The sequence below is a fragment of the Chanodichthys erythropterus genome, chromosome 5 (genome assembly GCF_024489055.1).
Source record: "Chanodichthys erythropterus isolate Z2021 chromosome 5, ASM2448905v1, whole genome shotgun sequence".
Classification (NCBI taxonomy): Eukaryota; Metazoa; Chordata; class Actinopteri; order Cypriniformes; family Xenocyprididae; genus Chanodichthys; species Chanodichthys erythropterus.
Window position 1 is genome coordinate 10,431,909 of NC_090225.1, and position 20,592 is coordinate 10,452,500.

The 20,592-nt window shown below is 35.0% G+C and overlaps 2 protein-coding genes across 3 annotated transcripts in view; one reads left to right on the forward strand and one right to left on the reverse strand.

Annotated features, from left to right (window-relative positions):
* Nucleotides 1-303: 303 nt before the first annotated feature.
* On the reverse strand, nucleotides 304-14,475 carry fhip2a (FHF complex subunit HOOK interacting protein 2). The gene is made up of 17 exons (XM_067386036.1): nucleotides 14,148-14,475; nucleotides 12,168-12,246; nucleotides 11,908-12,077; nucleotides 10,939-11,043; nucleotides 10,719-10,841; nucleotides 10,363-10,605; nucleotides 10,057-10,253; nucleotides 8,842-8,956; nucleotides 8,574-8,650; nucleotides 8,239-8,431; nucleotides 7,539-7,711; nucleotides 6,493-6,636; nucleotides 6,289-6,379; nucleotides 5,603-5,746; nucleotides 5,168-5,308; nucleotides 3,896-3,999; nucleotides 304-3,054 (listed from the first exon to the last, which is right to left on the reverse strand). The coding sequence occupies exons 1-17, from the start codon at nucleotides 14,190-14,192 to the stop codon at nucleotides 2,943-2,945; spliced, it is 2,256 nt and encodes a 751-aa protein (XP_067242137.1). The 5' UTR covers nucleotides 14,193-14,475; the 3' UTR covers nucleotides 304-2,942.
* A 2,058-nt stretch (nucleotides 14,476-16,533) lies between these two features.
* The window catches only part of zfyve21 (zinc finger, FYVE domain containing 21), a 9,237-nt gene continuing 5,178 nt past the window's right edge, over nucleotides 16,534-20,592 (forward strand). For both annotated transcript variants that reach the window (XM_067386038.1, XM_067386039.1), the window contains exons 1-3: nucleotides 16,534-16,708; nucleotides 17,630-17,680; nucleotides 19,092-19,260. In XM_067386038.1, the coding sequence (XP_067242139.1) occupies nucleotides 16,583-16,708; nucleotides 17,630-17,680; nucleotides 19,092-19,260 (346 nt within the window). In that variant the 5' untranslated portion in view covers nucleotides 16,534-16,582. The remainder of the gene's footprint in view (nucleotides 16,709-17,629; nucleotides 17,681-19,091; nucleotides 19,261-20,592) is intronic.

Genomic DNA, 20,592 nt, shown 5'->3' on the forward strand with positions numbered 1-20,592 from the left:
GCCGCAGGACACAGCAAACCTCATTATAGAGATTTCCAGGCCCGCAGTATCAAGCAATTGAGATTACATGATATTTCATCCTGAAATTGGTAACCTGTTAACAACTTTGTTCTTCTAAAAAGTATCACATCGTGACACCATGGCAGTGACCCTCAAATTCAACAGAAGATACCTTCTGACATGTCTGACTAGTGAGCTACATCTGTACAAGTAATGGGAATAAACCAGTCAAGCAGAACAGTGATAGGGTCTAAGCAGAAGAATTACATGGGGGCAGGGGGGACTTTACAGGAGAAATTTGAGAATTTTCTATAACCAATGGAATACACTGCTTTACAACTTTTTTTTTTTTTTTTAAATAAAACAGACACCATTAAAACAAAGACCAATTTTTCTTAAGTGTACTCAAAATCAAGACTGCAGAGGTTATAAGTTATAACCGATTACTGCATTTAAAATAAGGCATCACAAATATCCCCATAAATAAGCAAAAGTAGAAAGAAAAAAAAAACTGAATGGAAGGGCAGTTAGGGATATGCTTTCCTCTGCTGCATATTAAATATGACCTTGCATGCATTTCACACCAGACATAGCTACTTTTATAACTGTACATTTGTATATACACAGTTCAGTACTTGGTATAAAATGTGCATGATCAAGAATTAAAAAAAAAAGAAAAAAAAAAGAGCATTTTTCTTTCTCTCTGAAACAGACATGATGCTCCTAAGATGATACATCCTTTGGTTTTTAAAGAAAATAAAATTACAAATAAAATTAAAAAGACAGACATTTAGCTTTTCTGCACATGTAAAATGGATATAGACACTAGTGTGCAATTTTTGAAAGTAAATGCAAACTTTGAGAGACAACTTTTAACATACAATTGTGTTATGGATGGAAAAATGCAAGGTAATGACAGATCTGGAAATACAAATCTGAACCCTGTAAAGATTGTTAAATAAAGCCACGATACCAAGGCAGCCAGCTCTCCAAACATAAAATAAAAAACCCAACCCTATTATTTCAAGCTGTGCCCCTTGTTGCCAAATGTACACAGTGTGCATTTAGTACAGCATGTCCTTTACAAAGAGCAGGAGCAGATGAAGAGATGAATAGCCTGATGAATAACACTATTGCTGGTATAATTCCACAATGCCACAATGCAAAAGTATAATATTAAAGATCCCTTGTGAGGAAGCAGATAAACTCTAAAGTAGCTGTTCATTTCTAATTTTTAAAAGGAATAGTTCACCTAAAAACATTTTGTCATCATTTACTCACCCTAATGTTGTTCTGAACCATTTTCTTTCTCATTTTTTCCAATCGATGGAGATTTTTACGACCATGTTTTGAAAATAGATGAGAAAAAAAAAAAAAAAAAGTATCATAAAAGTGATCCATATGACTTGTGCCCTATTCCAAAGCCTTACAAAATCATACAATAGCTTTGTGTGAGGAACAGATTGAAATTTAAAATGCCATTTACTGAAAATCTTTTGACTTAAATGGACAGTTCACCCAAAAATGTCATCATTTACTCACTGTCAAGTTGTTCCAAACTTGTATGAATTTCTATCTTCTGCTTAACACAAAAGAAGATATTTTGACTAATGTCAGTAACCATACAGTTGATGGGCCTCGTTGACTTCCATAGTACGAAAAAATAAAATAAAATAAATAATACTACTGAAGTCAATGGGGACCAGAAATAATTTGGTTACCAACATTAGTCAAAATATCATCTTTTGTGTTCAGTAGAACAAAGAAACTCATACAGGTTTAGAACAACTTGAGGGTGAGTAAATGACAGAATGTTTATTTTTGGGTGAACTATCCCCTTACGACTTAAATTTCCCTCTTAGTTCACACAAATGGCTTGAAATAAAGTGCACGTCACCATATTTTCTGGTATTTTTGCATACATCCTCATTCATATTTACTGCATGGAAAACGAGCTGCTCGAACATTCATTTCATGGAACAAATATAATCTTGAGTTGCAACAAGATGAGGACGGACTCATTTTCATTGTTATTTTAGGTGAACTATTCCTTTAAAACTATTTTTTTTTAAATCAATAATAAATACATGATGATGATACAGGATGAAGTACACAGCTACTGTCTAGCTGGGACCAAGGCACACACAAAACATGTCAAGTTAAACAACTAAAATGGTTTAGGAACACTGTCGGGAACATAAAGGATGAACAGCTCTCTGGGGATGCACCAGTGAAAACTGGTTTGAGTGCAAATGTGCCCAGTCTCAAATCAATCCAGTCCGCATTGCTTTCGGTTCGCTTTAAAAGAAAAGTGTTGGCAAACACTACCGGAAAGAAAAATGAGAGAGGATTTGTTTAAAAACGTTGCTCGTTGTCTAGTTCTCCAATTATTTAAAAACAGCTAGACTTTGAATCCTGAGTTATTGTAATTTTTCATTACAAATTAACTTCCGTTTTTTTATTTTTCTCAGAAGAACAGAGAACAGATGACAGTATCTTTGATACTGCAAATGACAAACAATAATCAATAATTAAATATTTCATTTAATTTCATTATTTGGATCAAATTTAAGTCAATTTCTTTTTCTACTTTAGAATCTAATTTTTTGGCATTACCATTCTTTAGTTCTTAAGTTATAATTTTTTTTCTTTACATATGAATGCTACAAAATCCTCTCTCCACATGGACTGTTCCTCGAGAGTCACAATTCACTCCTCTCTCTACAAAATTCTCCTTCTCTGTGCCTTTAAAACAGTACGCTCTGTCATAGTTATGGAAACATCCCAGAGATAACGAATAAAACATCCTTGAATGCGAGTCCTGCCGCAGGCAGCAGTCTGCGCCAAGGGATGAGTACAGTTGGGTTTGTCGTTTCTGTGTCATATGCCTCCTTTCGTCTGTTTATTCATCTGTTTGTGTCCTGCGCACAATGGCGAGAGAATCAGGGAGAAGTGGAGGCCGATGCATGGAACTTCACAAAAGCGATAGCCGCGAGCTCTTTGCAGAACTCCTCCAAAACAATGACCCCCTCGAGCAACGTCACGTGATCGACGCTGTAAGACAAAAATTAACCTCTTCATCACAGAAAAACAAATACACAGCAAAGAAACAAGTCTCCGATCAGGCATTGACAAATTGTACAACTCGATTTTGATTCACAAGTTTGCGTTTCGATTCAATTCACACAAACATGCCTCCCCTTACTTGTTTCATTTGCTCAGGATGAATATTGTTGGAGTTACAGGGCTTGAATTTCGGTGTAGGACTGTGCGTATTGCGCACATTTCCACAGATTTTGTGCTCACACCCAAAGTGCGTGCACATAAAGCCGCCTCTCAGTACTAAATTGAGTTTGTTTTCTCTGCATATATATTGTGCTTAAACAGTCAAATACACACATAATAATGACAAAATGCCGGTCTTGGTGAGTATTCACATAATCACAGTTATGTTTTAAGTGAACGTAAACAATTGAAAAGAAAACGCATGTGTAACAGTATAACAGATCTGTGCTACAGGTCTTTAAGTGACAGCAGTCTAATATACCTGCTGCCAAATGAGGTAATATTAAAAATAATCTATATGGCAGTTTTCCCCATGGTGTCAATGTCAAAATTGGGGGCCAGTGAAAATGCTGGCTAGTAACTTTGGAAAACCACTAGCTACAGTGGCTGGTGAGCAAAAAAAAGAGAAAAGTTAATGTCAAGCCCTGAGGTACATATAAATTAGTATATTCAATTTATTTGCATGAATGAACCAGTTTTAAATGGTTTGCTTCAATGATTTAACTTCACCGAAGGCTCTCTATGGCATTGTTTTATGCATTCTTGTTAGAAAATTGAGTATTTGCTTATGACTTTTTTGCAAATACACATACATAAATCCAAGCCTTACCTCATCCCCTCTGGCTCTAGTCCCAGCAGTCTCTTCCTCACCAGCAGGAGTTTAGGGGTGAAATCAGGGATGCGGTGAGTTCGCAACATCAGATCGCCAACCACCTGATCAAAAATAAATAATGGGTGGTTAAACAGTCTGTGAGGTGTCTAAATTAAAGGTGCAGTATGTAATAATTTTGTCCACTAGAGGTCGCTAGAAGCCTATTCAAAACAAAGGCGTAGCTCGATGACGTGAAGTTTGAGAATGGAACCTTGGGACATGTGGTCTTCACCTCAACGGACGGTGCAAAAGAATAGGGATAGGACTCGGGAAGAAATCATGTTCATGGATGAGATTATTAATGTTACTGTAGTATGAAGCAGAGCAGGAGCGAGTGTTGTGGAGCTGAACGAGGAGCTGGAACAATTGCACAACACACGCTGCAAGCAGCAGGACTTTTATTATGACACAGTCGCCAGCGCCACTTCCGCTTTTCCGGTCATGAGTATGAGGTAATACAGCTCTGTTTATCATATTAGAGACATTTGAGTGTGTTGAAAATGATGTTTTAGCGTTACTCTGTGCGTTCGCACGGTCACTGCTGCGAGACACTTGTTTGAGACACACTGCAGTAAGATAGATCGATTTTAGAATATCACATTAAATATTGGATGGCTTGTGTTGATAAATGGCATGCAATTCATTTTAAAACGTATTGTATGATGGAGATAATTATGTATTACTGTTACTAAAAATAAATAAAATAGCATCTGATTATGCTATTCTAGCTACTTGACAAAATAGTGTTTTTCTGAGGCATGGTAAAGCATGGTACTCGCAAAAAAATCAAGAAAATTGATTTAAACAATAAGACTAAACGTGTTGAGCTATATAACAATAATTCGTTTTCTGTCTATAAATATATCAAAACAGTTGATCCCTTGTCTAATAAAACATGTAATATATTAAAGCGTCTTTGGCATTTCCATGGTTTCTACAAAATAAAACCAGAAAACGGAGGGTAACGCGGATATGACAATTGACAGGTGACTCGTCACACGTCCCGAAGCCTTGGATAAAATTGCAATTTTCTCACAATTTACAAAGAGTTGGAAACATTTGGTATATTGTAAGTACTCAAGTGAACAAAATATATAATACTGGCCTAGTGATTTTTGGATAATTTACTGCAAAAATATTACATATTGTACCTTAAAAAACAAAACAAAAAAACAAACAAAACTAATCTAAATCCAGTCAGAGGGGATTCAGTGTGGACAGCAGACATACCCTGACGATGACTGAGAAGAGAGATCTGCAGCCTGGCGCCAGGTTAATGTACGGATCCAACAGGTACTCATGAAGATGAGCATGAGGCAGCAGAGATAGCTTAGACAACACAGACGTCACCTGCAGGTTAACATCATATGGCTGGATGGAGATAAAGAAACAAAGAGAGACATCAGGAGGACATCCAACATCCAAAGATAGTTTAAATAAAACTGCATAATTTTACAAATGTATTATCTATGTAAAGAAAGTGAATGAGTGATCTAAAATGACAAAAACATCTTTCAAGTAGTACATACAACTTGTGCACTACATGCAATACGAATGTATACAGATTTGGGTTATAATGCAGAAGTTGTATGTTCAACTTTTTTTCTTTTTTTTGTCATGTTAAGAGCTATCACACATTAGTAAATATCTTCAGTTCACACACACCTGATCGAGGATTCTCCCCATTCTGTCAAACAACACTTTGAGAAAGTGTCCTTCGAAAAAAGGACTGTCCAAATTACATTTTTCAAAGGTTTTTGGACTGCTGCGCCAATCCCACTTCTGACAAACTCCACAATAGTCCCGAAACTGTCAACATACAGCAAAATATGATGATAAACACTCCAAAGGTCATGTCAATGTTGGGTTAGGCACTGCATGCTCAAATATAAACAGAGCAATTTATAAAGGGCCATAGAGACTTCATTATTACACATTTTATTCTAGAATTTTTTATTATTATAAATCTTATAATAATTGTAATGCACTTTTGGCAGTTTCACAATTTGGCAATTGTTTTATTTATTTAATAATAAACTATTTATATAGCACCTTTCAGACATAAAACATAGTTCAAAGTTCTTTACATAATCAAATATCATTTGCAACATTCCATCCATAAATGCTGTATTAGCAACACCAGGGTGTCACTTCAAAAATATTTAAATATCCATAAAAAAAAGGAGACAGACAACAAACTGCTGATGAGGTTATGAAATTAAATGCATTTACATTTACTTAATTTTATCTTAAAGCATCAGTTAACTAAAGCTATGGAATATATTGAATATTTATTCACCACACTTTGTTATATATATATATATATAATATTTATTTTATTTATTCCTCACCTGTCTGTGTGCATCTCTCAAGTAGGTGTCATAGCCAGTGCCCTCAACCTGATAGGATGATTTTGCCTCATCAGGCACCAAACACAGGAAACTACAGGGAGAGAGCACAGAATTATTACATGGGAAGTTAATATTTATCACAAAATGATGAATCTGGCATGTCACAACTGGTCATATTTGACATGGAAGGGTATCCTGCACTACCTGTTAACTATTTTGTGAACCTCTGTCTTCCCATCAGGCTTTGCATGTTCTGTGCTTGGTGGCGGAGAGCAGCTTAACCAATCAGGGCTGGAGAGTCTGTTATCAGGAGAAAGATCTGAGAACAGCGGGTCTTCTTCAAGATCTCTGGGGAAACAATACAAATCAATGAAATTAGACTATTACATGCATACTACATCTCACAGAAATATTTGCTTTGATCTCCAAAGATTCACAAGAAATGACCCAAGAACAAAAACAAAAACAAGCAAACTTTCTAAAGGAATAAAGATTTATAACTACTTTAGTGCACCACCACAATTATACAGTCCCATTTATTAGAATGACGGACTATGGATTTATGGCACATTTTTGATAAAGCAGACCCATTATTGAAAAAGAAATATTTAAGGATAGGGAGGCACAGTAAGGCTTATAACCAATATTATTTGGTGGAACAATTGTTTAGTCAGATTATTATTACTAATAAATGTAACTATTTATTGAACTGTTGTCAGTGTTTTATAAGTGCAATAAGCAACATTCCTCTCCACTTTGTGATTCAGTACAACAGCTGAATCAATGTAATTGTATTATTGTGTGTCCATTTGTTTAAAAACAAGAATGAAATGTTAATTTGAAGGTGAAGTGTGTAATTTGACCAAACAGGTAGTCCTGTCCTAAATTCAATGCATTGGTTGTGAAAATGAAACAAACAGAGCAATGTTTTATATTGCCACAGAGACTCAGTGTTTCACTTTATCAGGGGAAGTCACCCTACAAATGGCTTAATTAATAATGTTTTCTGCATATTACGATCAAAAAGTATTTTAACATAAATTCACTTAACCTTTAATTACTAATTAATTAGTATCATTAATACAACAACCAATCCAAACACATTTCAAAAATATCACTTTGGTTGACTTTTAAGTTTTATTCATTCACAAACTGCAGCTCATTTATGATCTTGCATGTTCTAGAAGCATGTAGACGCATTGATCAGAATGATCTGGAAGTTTAGCAGCAGTGGAGACAGCAGCTCTTACACGGCGTCATGTGGTTGGCCGTTCTCCATGTGTTCGCGCTCCTCTCGTTCCTCTGGTTGTTTGTTCTCCATGTAGTTGCGCTCTTCCAAACAGCGCAGCACCAGGTTCTGCAGAATGTGCTGACATGGTTTCTGCAGCAGATGCTCAAAGAGCCGTAGGGTCATGATGCTTATCTAGAAGCAGAAATTCATGAACATAAAGATTAAGAACTGCTGCAGTAAATCTATAATGTGTGCAGACACTCATCTTTTATTCTAAATGTAGATCACAGTACAATTAACATATGAAAACACAGAAGATCAGGGGTTCAATTTTTTTTTGTCAGCTCTAAACCTCTATAATATTTTTTTGAACAAAAATTGACTTTACAGAGATTCATATTCATATTTGTATTTCCAAGATTTTACAACTTTCCATGATTTTTGCAGGTTTGGAAATCACCATTTTAAAAATCCAAACTGGTAGGAAGGTGATTTAGAATTCAATAGGCACTTTAACCATTCAATAAAAAATAAAAGCAAGCTATATTGAATATATAGTATACTAGATTATAATTTAATATTAATAAATGCATAAATAAATATTTTGTAGATGTTAATATTTGACTTTCCCTTCAGGAGATCATCACAAACCCTTTAGATCATCTGGTCAAAGGAGGATGAAATGCATTGATTAATACAGTCAGAGCAGCCAGGGTTACCTCATCTGACAAGTGGTCACAATGTTCTATGAGTCTGTGTCTCAGGGGATGCTGGGTAATGCCAGCAAGTGTCTCTGGCCCTGTTCCCTCTCCCAACAGAAAGTAAATAGTCTCCTGAAGTAGGGCTTCTGACGTCACCTGTCTGATGATCCTGTTTAACAGGGCTGTGGAAGTCAGAATGCCAACCTCTGACCTGGAATGCGATGACAAAGTACAAGAAAGCATGTGAGAAAGAAAACTCATATTTTCTGTTCAATTCATAGCTTTAGGGTGCCGGTGCAATTTCAAAGTATGTGAGTTTGGAAAAATAAACCTGAGATAGCTTACATACTTACGTTTGCATTAGCTGAGGCTCCATTACAGTAACAAAGAACCGCTCTCTCACGGCTCGGGCCAGAACTGAAGCGGCTGTCTAAGGAGCAAAACACAAAAATGTTACAAAACACACATCAATATGTGAACATTCATCCTCTGTTTATGAAACTGCACATCTGGTTTAGACAAAAAAAAAAAAGTTATACACGTTTTTGCCATTTGTAGACAGATTTTGAGCAGGATTCAATATTTACCCATCTTCTGGTTTTTGATAATAAGCGACTTTACCTTCTGAGCCTCTTTGATGAGCTGATCACAATAGTCCAGCCACGATAGGAAGGAAATAAGGGCACGTTTTCCCGTAAAAGCAGCAGCATCCTCCTTTAGATTATACACATCCAACCTACAAATACACAAACGCTCAACATTCAAGACATTCAAAACAGTTTCACGGATATCTGAGCAAAGAGCAAATGTTCACAATATTTTTGTGATGATTTTGCTGGTGATAAAAATTAAGCAACATAATAAATCATCATAAATGTTGCATTAAGCAATACAACTGATTTTTTTTTATTTGAATTAATTTCTTTTTTTAAATATAGAAAATAAACAACAACATTTTGTATTTAGTTAAAATATTATGTGTAATATTATATTGTACTTGGAATCCAGTAGTAGTAGTGTAGTTACAAAAATACAAGAGTTTAGAAACCAGTGAAAACATTTTTAATGTAATTGGCAATAATGGCTGTTTTGTCAAAATGTAATACAAACAAACAAATAAATAAATAAATAAGTCGCAGTGGGGCGGAAAACTTGTATGTCCACAACCACAACTTTTCAGGAAATGAGAAAAAATGCTGTATTGTTTTAAATAATTAAACACTGTGTTGTAAAGGTTGATTTTGTGGCTTTATATATGGCGAGACACTTGCATGTATCATTATATTGTTAACATTTTACCAAAATCAAGCTTAAATTGAGTTACAAGGTTTTTGACCAGCGAATGTCAGACATACGTGTTTTATCCGTCTTTAGATTGGCCACATCTGAGTCAGAAGCATACATGTTTGAAATGCTGTGAAGTAATGCCGTTTCTAGTTAAAGAAAGTGCTGCCTTTATTTACCCTTGCATTGCAAAGAAGCAGAGAGTGCAAACTGGGTGTGGCACTATATTCACGATAGAGGCGGGGTGGAGTCATTAGGTTTTACAGACAGTTTGAGGATCAAATGGAGTTACGATGTTTGGTCACAAACTCTTTTTTTATGGTTACATATTTGCAAAACCCACAGAGATATATAAAGGGTGAGCAATAGTAATGATTTATATATATTTAAAAAAAGATGAAATATGGAGATACTACGTTTCTGCCAAACAACAATGATATTTATAAGTTATATATAAAAAAAAACAAAAAACAAAAAAACAACATTTATTTTAGTATACATTTTGCATCTGTTAGCAATATAATATAGGTACTGAATTAGAAAGTCATGTACCCCCAGTTTACGGACTCCACAGTTTCAATGTCTAGAGGGTCCATGGACTGGGGAAGGGCGCGGTAGAACTGTGCCAGCCGGTCTGTGAGGAGTTGACTGAGCTCGGTGTTCTCTGTGAGGCATTTGGCTGCAGCTGGCTCAGGCAAACTGACTATCAGCATCAGACCTTCACATGCCTTCACCACAATACGCCCATCCTGAAAAAAGACAAGATCAGTGAACACCCATACAATCAAATTCATCAGGATGGCTTGTCTTGTACCAGCCTGAAGTGGGGAGAGTTTAGAGACACAGAGATGCACTTACTGGACTCTTAGTGAGGTTAAGAAGGGAGCTGACTAGGTTGTAGTTGTCGTTGTTTGGCAGTGTAGTGTGGACGGAGGATGGACTTGCTTCCCCTGGGCTTGTGGCTTGACCTGCTGCAACTTCCTGTGCGATTGTGACCAGACTGGGATTTTGGTTTTGATTCTGTCCTGTGTCTGGAGAAGATGGATCTTTCATCAAATCAGCTCCACCATCTTTAGGAGCCTCCAACCTTTTATTCTTATTCTGCAGAAACACATGGAGAAATGCAAATGTTAGATATAGCCATAGTGATGGGATCATGTCTTAGTATATGGTGCACAGATAGAGCCCATCTTGAACCATCCCCCAACACTCACTTCCAGGAAGAAGTTGACGAGGTAAGGGTCCTGCTTAAGTTTGGCACAGACAGTACACAGAAACTGGATCTCTTCATTCTCTGTAGGAGCAGCAAGAACCTCGCCGCACAGGCGGACCAGTTTCTGAAGAAACATCATTAGATATAACATGCATGGTCGGTTAAACATTCAAGGGATTTTTCTATTTTTTAAGAGAATTTAAAACTATAATTCTGATCACCTGTACAGGTCTATGCACATTGATATGAGGCAGGAGTGGTTGCCGTATTCGACCCAACAGTTTGGTGTAGAAACTCAAAACCTGCTGTTTCATTCCAGGAGGGCACTGGGGAAGAGCAAAAAAAAAAAAAAAAAAAAAAAGACCTTAACCCTTGCTTTACTGTACAATGATCAAGATCAAAGAACCATTCCAGTCTTCAGTGCCACATGATCCTTCAGAAACCATTATAATATGTTGATTTGCTGCTCAAGAAACATTTCTTTTTATTATCAATGTTACAAACAGTTGTGCTGCTTAATATTTTTGTGGAAAACCATGTTTTTTCAGGATTCTTTGATGATTAGAAAGATCAAAAGAACATTAAATTTTAAATTAAATTTGAAATTGTGTTACATAATAAATGTCTTTACTGTCACTTTCGAATAATTTAATGCATCCTTGTTGAATAAAAGTAACAACGTCTTTTGATATTATAATTTTTGAAGCATATAGTAAAAAATACTTATAACCTAATATGTTAAATAACCTAAAATGTTATTTTAGATCAAAGCAAAAGGGTAGACAACCCATACCACAGGGATGACACTGATTCCTGTTTAGATTACTAAAATAAATGACGAGCTACAATATTACAGGCGTAAAGATGATTCACTTTCTCTATCTATCCAAATGAAATTTATAGCAGTAAAATTCAGAGTGAAGGTTTATTAAATCAGATTATGACACTGTGTTTTTTTTTACAGCCAGCAGTTATTTTCCTAATGAGTCAAAGCAACAGACAGTGCCTCCTACTAAACATGACTCACAATGAGTAGGTCTCTACTGGCCACACATCATTTTTACTCTGTCTCTTCCCAAACCTAGTGAACTGGCTGCATAGGCAGCAATTTTAGGCATTATAGACACTGTTCAAAAAATTAGGCATGATTATGCTAAAGTAAAAGCACTAATTATAACTTAAACACTCACATCTGCTTTGCCCAGAGTGTAGAGCGTCTCCAGGATCTTGTGGTGGAGAAGATACTCCATACAGGGTCCCGTCTCTCCTGACTCTCTCTCCCTCTCCTCCTGGGTCAGAATATCCAGCATCTGCTCCAGATGGGAGGGAATGTTGGTGTCTGTCACTGGGGCTTTGTCATCTACAAAAACATGAACAGAAGATGACGTATGGTTCTTTGGTAATAAAGCACAACAAGCGAGATTGACTATCAGTGCAGGTGATCTCTTACCTGAGGTTTCTATGTAATAATGTGTAATGGCCTTCCAATGATAGACAAAGTCCTCTTGCAACGGCAGCGACGGCGCAAGCTGAAAAATAAAATCATAAAAATAAAACGCATACTGTATGATTTAAGCATGTTACAGCAACAATGCATGTATGTGTGCAACACTACACCATTACAATAGTAATTGGACAAATAAGTTAAAAATAAAAATCAACCGTCCTCTACAAACATTTTGTCAGTTATTTTTAACTGTATTTAGTTGATTTTAGTGGATGTATGAAGTTATGTCATTGTCCTCAGACTGACAATTTGAGTTTCATAACCACATGCTGTCACATCTGGATGGAAAAAGGAGTTTGGGCTGTAATACATTTAATGGATGAAGATGGTAATATGTTAAGTTATGATAATCTTAAGATAAAGTTTAATTTGGATCGTTCATATAGACAATATTCTTTAGTTGTCAAAGCTATTCCTGTAGCTTAGAGAAATCTAATTAAAGGTATATTACAATATTCTTCTGTAATACCCACACCTCTGGATTCGTTTATTGACAAGTATAATTTCTTGGTTGAAAAATGTAATAAGGTTTTGAGATCACTTAATACAAAAGAATATTTTCCTCTTCCTGTTAAAAGAAAAAATCCAAATTGGCACTATCAAAGTTAGAACCAGATACTTGTCATTTCCTTTGTTACCTAAAATGAAAGAAATACATTTCAAAACAATTAACAACATCCATGTAACAAATTTCTAAGAATAAGGTTTAATTTGGATAGCAATGTGTGTACATTTTGTCAAAAAGATATTGAGTCTCAGGAACATCTTTTTATAATTGTACGATTGTTAAGTCCTTTTGTGACAGATTGTATGAGTGGTTGGAGACAAAAAATTTAATACCTGCCTTTGACTATCATTTTGTTAAATCTGGTGTCTTTTTGGACAACAAAGACATTGAATTTTTGTGTAATAATGTGTTGATTGTAGCCAAATTTCACCTACACATCTCCATGTTTTGAGGCATTTAAAAATTATTGGCAATATATGGATTAACCCCCCCCCCCCCCTGAAATCTAATTTACTCTGTTATAATTTGCTTTTCATGTTTGTTAGTTTTTTTTTTGTTTATGTTATTATTATCTTGTTTACTGTATGGCCTTACTGTTAATGTCTATCATTGATAATATGTTAATGCCTTTTTGTTATTTGAAATTATTTAATAAAAAAAAAAAACATTTTGCACGTTGTGTTTGTGCTAACCTTCTTTAAAATAAGTGGCGATTGCACTGACATTTTAATGTAAAGGCATTCATACAACCAAGTGTTTATGTGAATCAAGTTTCTAAACGTTTTTAATGCATGTACATTAATACAAGCATGTATGAGTGAGTGTGTGTGTGTGTGTGTGTGCGTGCATTTAGATGCCACAATGTAAACTAATGTTAAGACAATCGTACATTTGTTGTTATTTGTACGCTTGTCATAGTAACAGCCGTTTTGTTTACATCCTGCAAATGAGCTGCTAGCATGCTAACTGGCTATCACGGATTCACTTAATGTACATTTAACATTATGCAGACAACATCTCTACTAAAATGTGATAAATATTACTTTATATTGATTAAACAACCGAGAGGTCTGCGTACATGAAGACCTTTAACCGAACAATTGAAGAATTGCGCAAGATTTAGCACAGCTGCTAAAATACACAGCAAACAAAGGCTTAATATGTCCAGACCAATCATAAAAACGCAATAAACCACAACCGAGCGGACGCACACCCTTACACACTCGTGAGGAGATAGTTAAAACAGTTTTAGAGGTTTTGTCTGTCATGTGTTATCTACTACTAAGCGGTTAGCTCTTGTGTTCGGCTAACAGGCCTTCAGCATATCAACACTAACCGACTCTCACTTTCCCATTTCTCATTTTCCTAGTCTAACAGTCATTTAAATGTGGTCAGATAGTTTTAAAAGCCCTCACCGCCTCGACAGCGTGCTGCAGGATGGAGGTAAATTTGGAGAACATGTTGTTTTTGGACAGCAGGAGTTTTGCTCTGGAGATCTCCTCTCTCTTCCCTCCTCTGATGCTCCTTCTGCGGTGATCCAGATTGAACACTAACACTGAAACACACTCGAATACATATATACTGATAACGTGATAGTGTGTATTTACATTTCAACACACACTGTAACGCAGGTGAAGAAAATCAAGCACAGCAACACTGAGAGAATAATGTAGGTTTGTCTTTTTAAGGCCACGGTGGCACTTTCATTGCGCTCGAAGAAACACTGGGATGATGTGGGATCACTGATCACTTCTGCTAGTGTCTGATGCATCAGACTCTGGGAAATAAAATACTGGAGAGAAAAAAAAAAGATCAGACGATATTCAGTTACATGTTGTACTGACATTGTATTTTATATGACGTTTTAAAAGCTGTGCTAATCTTTGAAAAAGCTGAAACAAATTAAATTGTAAATAAAAATTGACAGGATCAATAATGAAAGCCGAGACATTGCACAATTTTCAGAAAATATCATACATATTTCAAAACTGTGTAGCTGTTATTGTTATAATAATAATAATAAATAATAATAAATCGAGAGGACTCTTATTTTAGAATCAAGAACATTGATTAAACAAATATTTTTAAAGGCTTTAAAAGAAAACATTTTTATTAAGTATTGGTTTATTTTAATTTTGTGCCCAAAAACTTTTAAGTTACACAATACAATACACTGTGAGGATTTGGGAAAACAGTCTATTGTTTGAATGTTAAAGGGACAGTTCACCCCAAAATTAAAATTCCATCATCAAAATTCCATCATCAAAATTCCATCATCAGCCTCAAGTTGTTGTTCCAAACATAAATGAATTCTGTTGAACACAAAATAAGATCATTTCATTGACTTCAATAGTAGGCCTATAAAAAAAACTACTATGGAAATCAATGGGGCCAATCAACTGTTTGGTTACTGACATTCTTCAAAATATCCTCTTTTGTATTCACCAGAAGAAAGACATTCATACCGGTTTGTTAAATTATGATTTTTCATTTTAATTTGTCATTCAATTTTCATTTTTTGTGTGAATTATCCTTTTAACATTTAAGGTAGTGTAAAAACTAACATTTATATTAACAGCAACAACAACAACAACAATTATTATTATTATATTAAATTAAATTATATATAATAAGGTGAAATGAAGGACTCTTATTCTGAAGGTGTGCCTGTGTGACTGGTAGTGCTGCTGATGTCTGTGGCTGCTGTTGTTCTGTGTGTGGTTACCTAGATGATCCACGATTAAATTTGTATGTTTTGTGATGGTTGTTCATGAGTCTCGCTTGTCCTGAACAGTTAAACTACCCAACATTTTTCAGAAAAATCCTCCAGGTCCTGCAAATTCTTCAGTTTTCCATCATCTTTTGCATATTTGAACCGATTTGAACCCTTTCCAGCAGTGACTGTGTGATTTTGAAATCCATCTTTTCACACTGAGGATGACTGAGGGACTCAAACACAACTATTAAAAAAGGTTTAAACATTCACTGATGCTCTAGAAGGAAAAACGATGCATTAAGGTGTGAAAACTTTTTTAATTTAAACATCAAGATAAATTTTACTTAATTTGTCTTCCAGGAAACATGTGAGTATCTTCTGTAGCTTCCGATGGGCAGTACTAAATGAAAAATTTTATTTAAACAAAATAAGACAAATTTGGACATCTTCATCTTGTTCAAAAGTTTTCACCCCCCGGTTCTTAATGCATTGGGTTTTCTTCTGGAGCATCAGTGAATGTTTGAACCTTTTGTAATAGTGTTTGAGTCCCTCAGTTGTCCTTCAGTGTGAAAAGATGGATCTCAAAATCATACAGTCACTGCTGGAAAGGGTTAAAATATGCAAAACATGCTAAAGAAAACTGAAGAATTTGCAGGACTTGAAGGATTTTTCTGAAGAATATTGGGCAGGCTAACTGTTCAGGACAAATAAGAGACTCATGAACAACCATCACAAATCATAAAAACAGTCGTTGATCATTCAGGTAACCACACACACAGTATTAAGAATCAAGGGTATGTACATTTTTGAACGGGTAATTTTTATAAATTCAGCTATTTTTTAACTATATGTAAACATCTTTTATGGAAAATATCTTATTCAGCAGTACTAAATAAAAAATAACACACATTTTGCATGATCCCTCTTATTTTGTTAAAATATTTTTTTTAAAATAACATTTTGCAGATTCTGCAAGGGGTATGTAAACTTTTGAGCACGACTTTATATATATATATATATTTAATATGGTGAAATGAAGGACTCTTATTCTGAAGGTGTGCCTGTGTGACTGGTAGTGCCGCTGATGTCTGTGCTGTTGTTCTCAGCAGCAGCTGCGCACTCAAAAACAAAAATATGTCCGCGCTACCTGACGGTAAAAAGCTGGTCCGCAGTCCGAGCGGACTCCGCATGGTACCGGAAAACGGCGCTTTCAACAGTCCGTTTTCCCTGGATGAGCCGCAGTGGGTTCCGGATAAAGAGGTACTGAATCTCGATCACAGATGATAATGATGATGCTGTGGTTGATCTGTCTCTGTCTTTGGGCGTTGTTTGCTCAAGGCAACACGAGCCAACAGGAAATATTTAAGTTTTCTAGATGGTGTTACAAAGAAAAAAAGATGTCAAGACTCTGATCTTTTGAACAGATTTGGTCTCCCATGCATGAAAATCAATGCTTTATAGAGTGTGTGTATGCTAGCGAACATTCACGACTGTGGACAACAACACTGGACAACAACTCTCTATGTGGATTATTGATTGATTTTTGGGGAATGTGTCATGAAACAAACTTTCTCCAGTGATTCTGTATATGACAGAAAAGCGACTGTCAAATGGATAGCCACGCCCACTCATTAATATTATGCTGAGCTATGCAGAAACGACTAACGTACATTATTATATCTTTACAACACATTCCGTGTTCGCGCTTTAAATTTAAAGGAAGAAACAACTCGTCCAAGAAATTCCCTGTATACGTAACAGGAATGTTTTACAATGCTGTGAAGTGTGAACTAATACGAGTCAAGGATTTGATTTTGGGAGGGATAGATATTATTGAAGCTGTACTATATTATGTAAGCATGTTAATAAATTATACAGCTTTATTGGTGAGAATATGTACTGAACTGTTTTATTTTACTCAAACAAGCTGTTTTGGCTCACCGTGGCAGCTGTAAGATAACATTAGCAAAAAGCCCTGTGTATTTTGGTTTTGGCCTTCATTGTATTACTGCTACGCCCAGATATGAGAACTAAATGCAGCTAAAGTCTCTAGGGTGTTCTGTCACACTTTTACAATGAAATGCTATTGACTCTTGCAGCATGTACAGTTATACAGGCTCCTGTTCTTCTCTATATTAAGAGCTTATAAAAAATTTATGTTTCATTCTTATCCTCTCTTAGTGCCCCAGATGTATGCAGTGTGACACTAAGTTTGACTTCATCACCAGAAAGGTAAGCATGTGAATCCATCTTGTGTAATTTTGTACAGTTATGGGTGTTTGCACATACAGGACATCAGTTTTATCGCTGGAAGTCGCTGTATTGTTGCTTTTAGTGGGCATTCCTACATCTGGATATCTTAACATTACTGGAAATCTGCATAAATGTCTGTAAGCTTTCAAAGTCTGATAACAAATGATTTAAAATGAAAGATTTATTTATTTGTCACAGAATACAACTTGCAGTTGAATGTAAACCTGTTCATCTACTCCGACAATGCTTAATATATATAATAGTAGTGTTGTCAAATCGATTAATCGTGATTAATCTACATAAAATCTAACATAAAAGTTTGTAAACATATGATATACTGTGTGTGTGTGTGTGTGTATATATATATATATATATATATATATATATATATATATATATATATATATATATATATATATATATATATATATACACACACACACACACACACATATTTTTAACAAACTTTTATGTTATATGCAATTAGTTGTGATTAATTGACTGCACTAATAAATAGTTGATAACATAAAGTAGTAAAATATGCAAGAACAGGAAAGTACAAAAATTGCAGGGTGTTACGAGGTAGTAACAGTAATAAAAACAAAAAATAGGACATATTGCTGGGAAGAAATGGCATGTCATTTGACAATTTGACAAGGAATTTGTGTTCTTGCTGCAAAAAATGAACATTCTTTGAATAAAATTGCAGTGAATGATGAAGATGAACGATTATCAGTGCATATATCAAATTCACATAGAATGGATTATTTATTTTTATCATATATATTGCTGTATGTGGGTGTCCACATTGTGTCCCTGCTCATTTGCATGAAGTTAAACTTTTCTCAACCACATTACATCGCTCGATTAAAAGATGTTCGCAAAAACCTCATCATTTGACTCCCAGTCACTTTGTTGCTTCAGTTTCAGTTTTATTTGTTCCTAAGTGTCCTTGTTTTTAGTTTTGCAATAATATTGCATTGCAAGTTTTCCTTCCTGTTTAATTTTTTCTCCTTTTTTCTTCCTTCTTCTTACTGATTGTTCTTTTAGTGTGCCTATATATCTCTGTATTTGTGGTTATGTGATAGTGTTTAGGGCATAACATTCTATATTGTGTAAATTAAAAATAATGTTTTTTATATGTTTTTTTTTTTTTTACATCCATTATATTGTAAAAGTCCTTCCCCTGAAATTAAAACTAATAACTATATTGTAATATAATGTTAGCATGATATAAATAAATTACTCGTATCATGACTTTGTTCATACCCATAGCTTGTGTGCACGTATATTTGTAATTCGACCATGATATGTTTTATACTTCACTATTGTGTGTTTGAGGGAACTGCAATGGATTTAAAGCAATAAGTGCTTCTTCTTTATATGTCAGCATCACTGTCGGCGCTGTGGTCGGTGCTTCTGTGATAAATGCTGCAGTCAGAAAGTGGCTCTGCCCAGGATGTGTTTTGTGGATCCGGTTAGGCAGTGTGCTGAGTGCAGCCTCATCTCACAGAAAGAGATGGAGTTTTACGACAAACAGCTTAAAGTGCTCACTGCCGGTGGGTTGAACAAACACGCACTCAAATGCTTTTAGCTTGAGACCACTGACACACTTATACCCACTTTTGCATGCATAGACTCACTAAAGTTTATGATGTTGCTAAGTATAGACAATGGAGAGTGTATGTATGTTGCATAACTCCTGTAGCTTACTTCAGTGTACACTGACTTAATGAGTAATCCTTTACCTGAGACTCAACTTCACTGCTGCTGGAAATAGAATTTAGCCACTCTGTGTTTGCATGAGTGAGTTTGGCAAAGGTTGTTCTGATGGAATCCCATAAAATACACGGTTCTGCGATCACATCTAGGGATGCATGATAAATCAGTACTGTATATTGATTATCAGCCTTTTTATATTGAATATGTAATTTTGCATGCTCGTCTATTTTATTATTTAAACCACCTTTTCTTTCATCTAAAACACACTTAAAGTTTGTGTCTATCACTGTAAAGATGCTTTGAAACAATCTGTATTGTATAAAGCGCTATATAAATAAAGGTGACTTGACTTGAAATGAAATCTTTAGCACATCTCAAAATGATAATGCTGTTTCATACTGTATATTAATATATTGTCATACCCAAGTTCACTTGAGGCATGTAAAACAATTGATTTTTTGGTGTTTTGATTAATTCAGCCTGAAAATAATCAGCATATCAGTATCAGCCAGAATTTTAATATCAGTTCTTTCCTAAAATGTTTCCTCAATGATATTCGTTCAAAAGTTTGGGGTCAGTAAGAATTTTATTTTGAAAGGAATAAATAAATAAATCCAGCAGGGATGCAATAAATTGATTAAAAGTGACAGTTACTTTTTGAAGTCTTTTTGAATGACTTTTTCATTGTTAGAAAAATTTGAACTTTCTATTCATCCTGAAAAAATGTATCATGGTTTCCACAAAAATATTAAGCAGCACAACTGTTTTCAACACAAATAATAATAATAATAATAATAAATGTTTTTTTGAGCAGCTTATAAAGATTTCTGAAGGATCATGTGACACTGAAGACTAGAGTAATGATGCTGAAAATTCAGCTCTGCCATAAATTAAATTTTAAAATATATTCAAATTGAAAACAGCTATTTTAAATTGTAATATTATTTAAAATATTAGTGTTTTTACTGTATTTTTTTATATCAAATAAATGCAGTCTTGGTGAGCATAAGAGACTTCTTTCATTATCATTAAAAATTTTACTGACCCCAAACTTATGGTAGTGTACATCACACAGATGTGTGCATTTTCATCTGGATTTAAAGGGATAGTTCCCCCAAAAATGAAAATTATCCCATGATTTACTCACCCTCAAGCCATCCTAGGTGTAT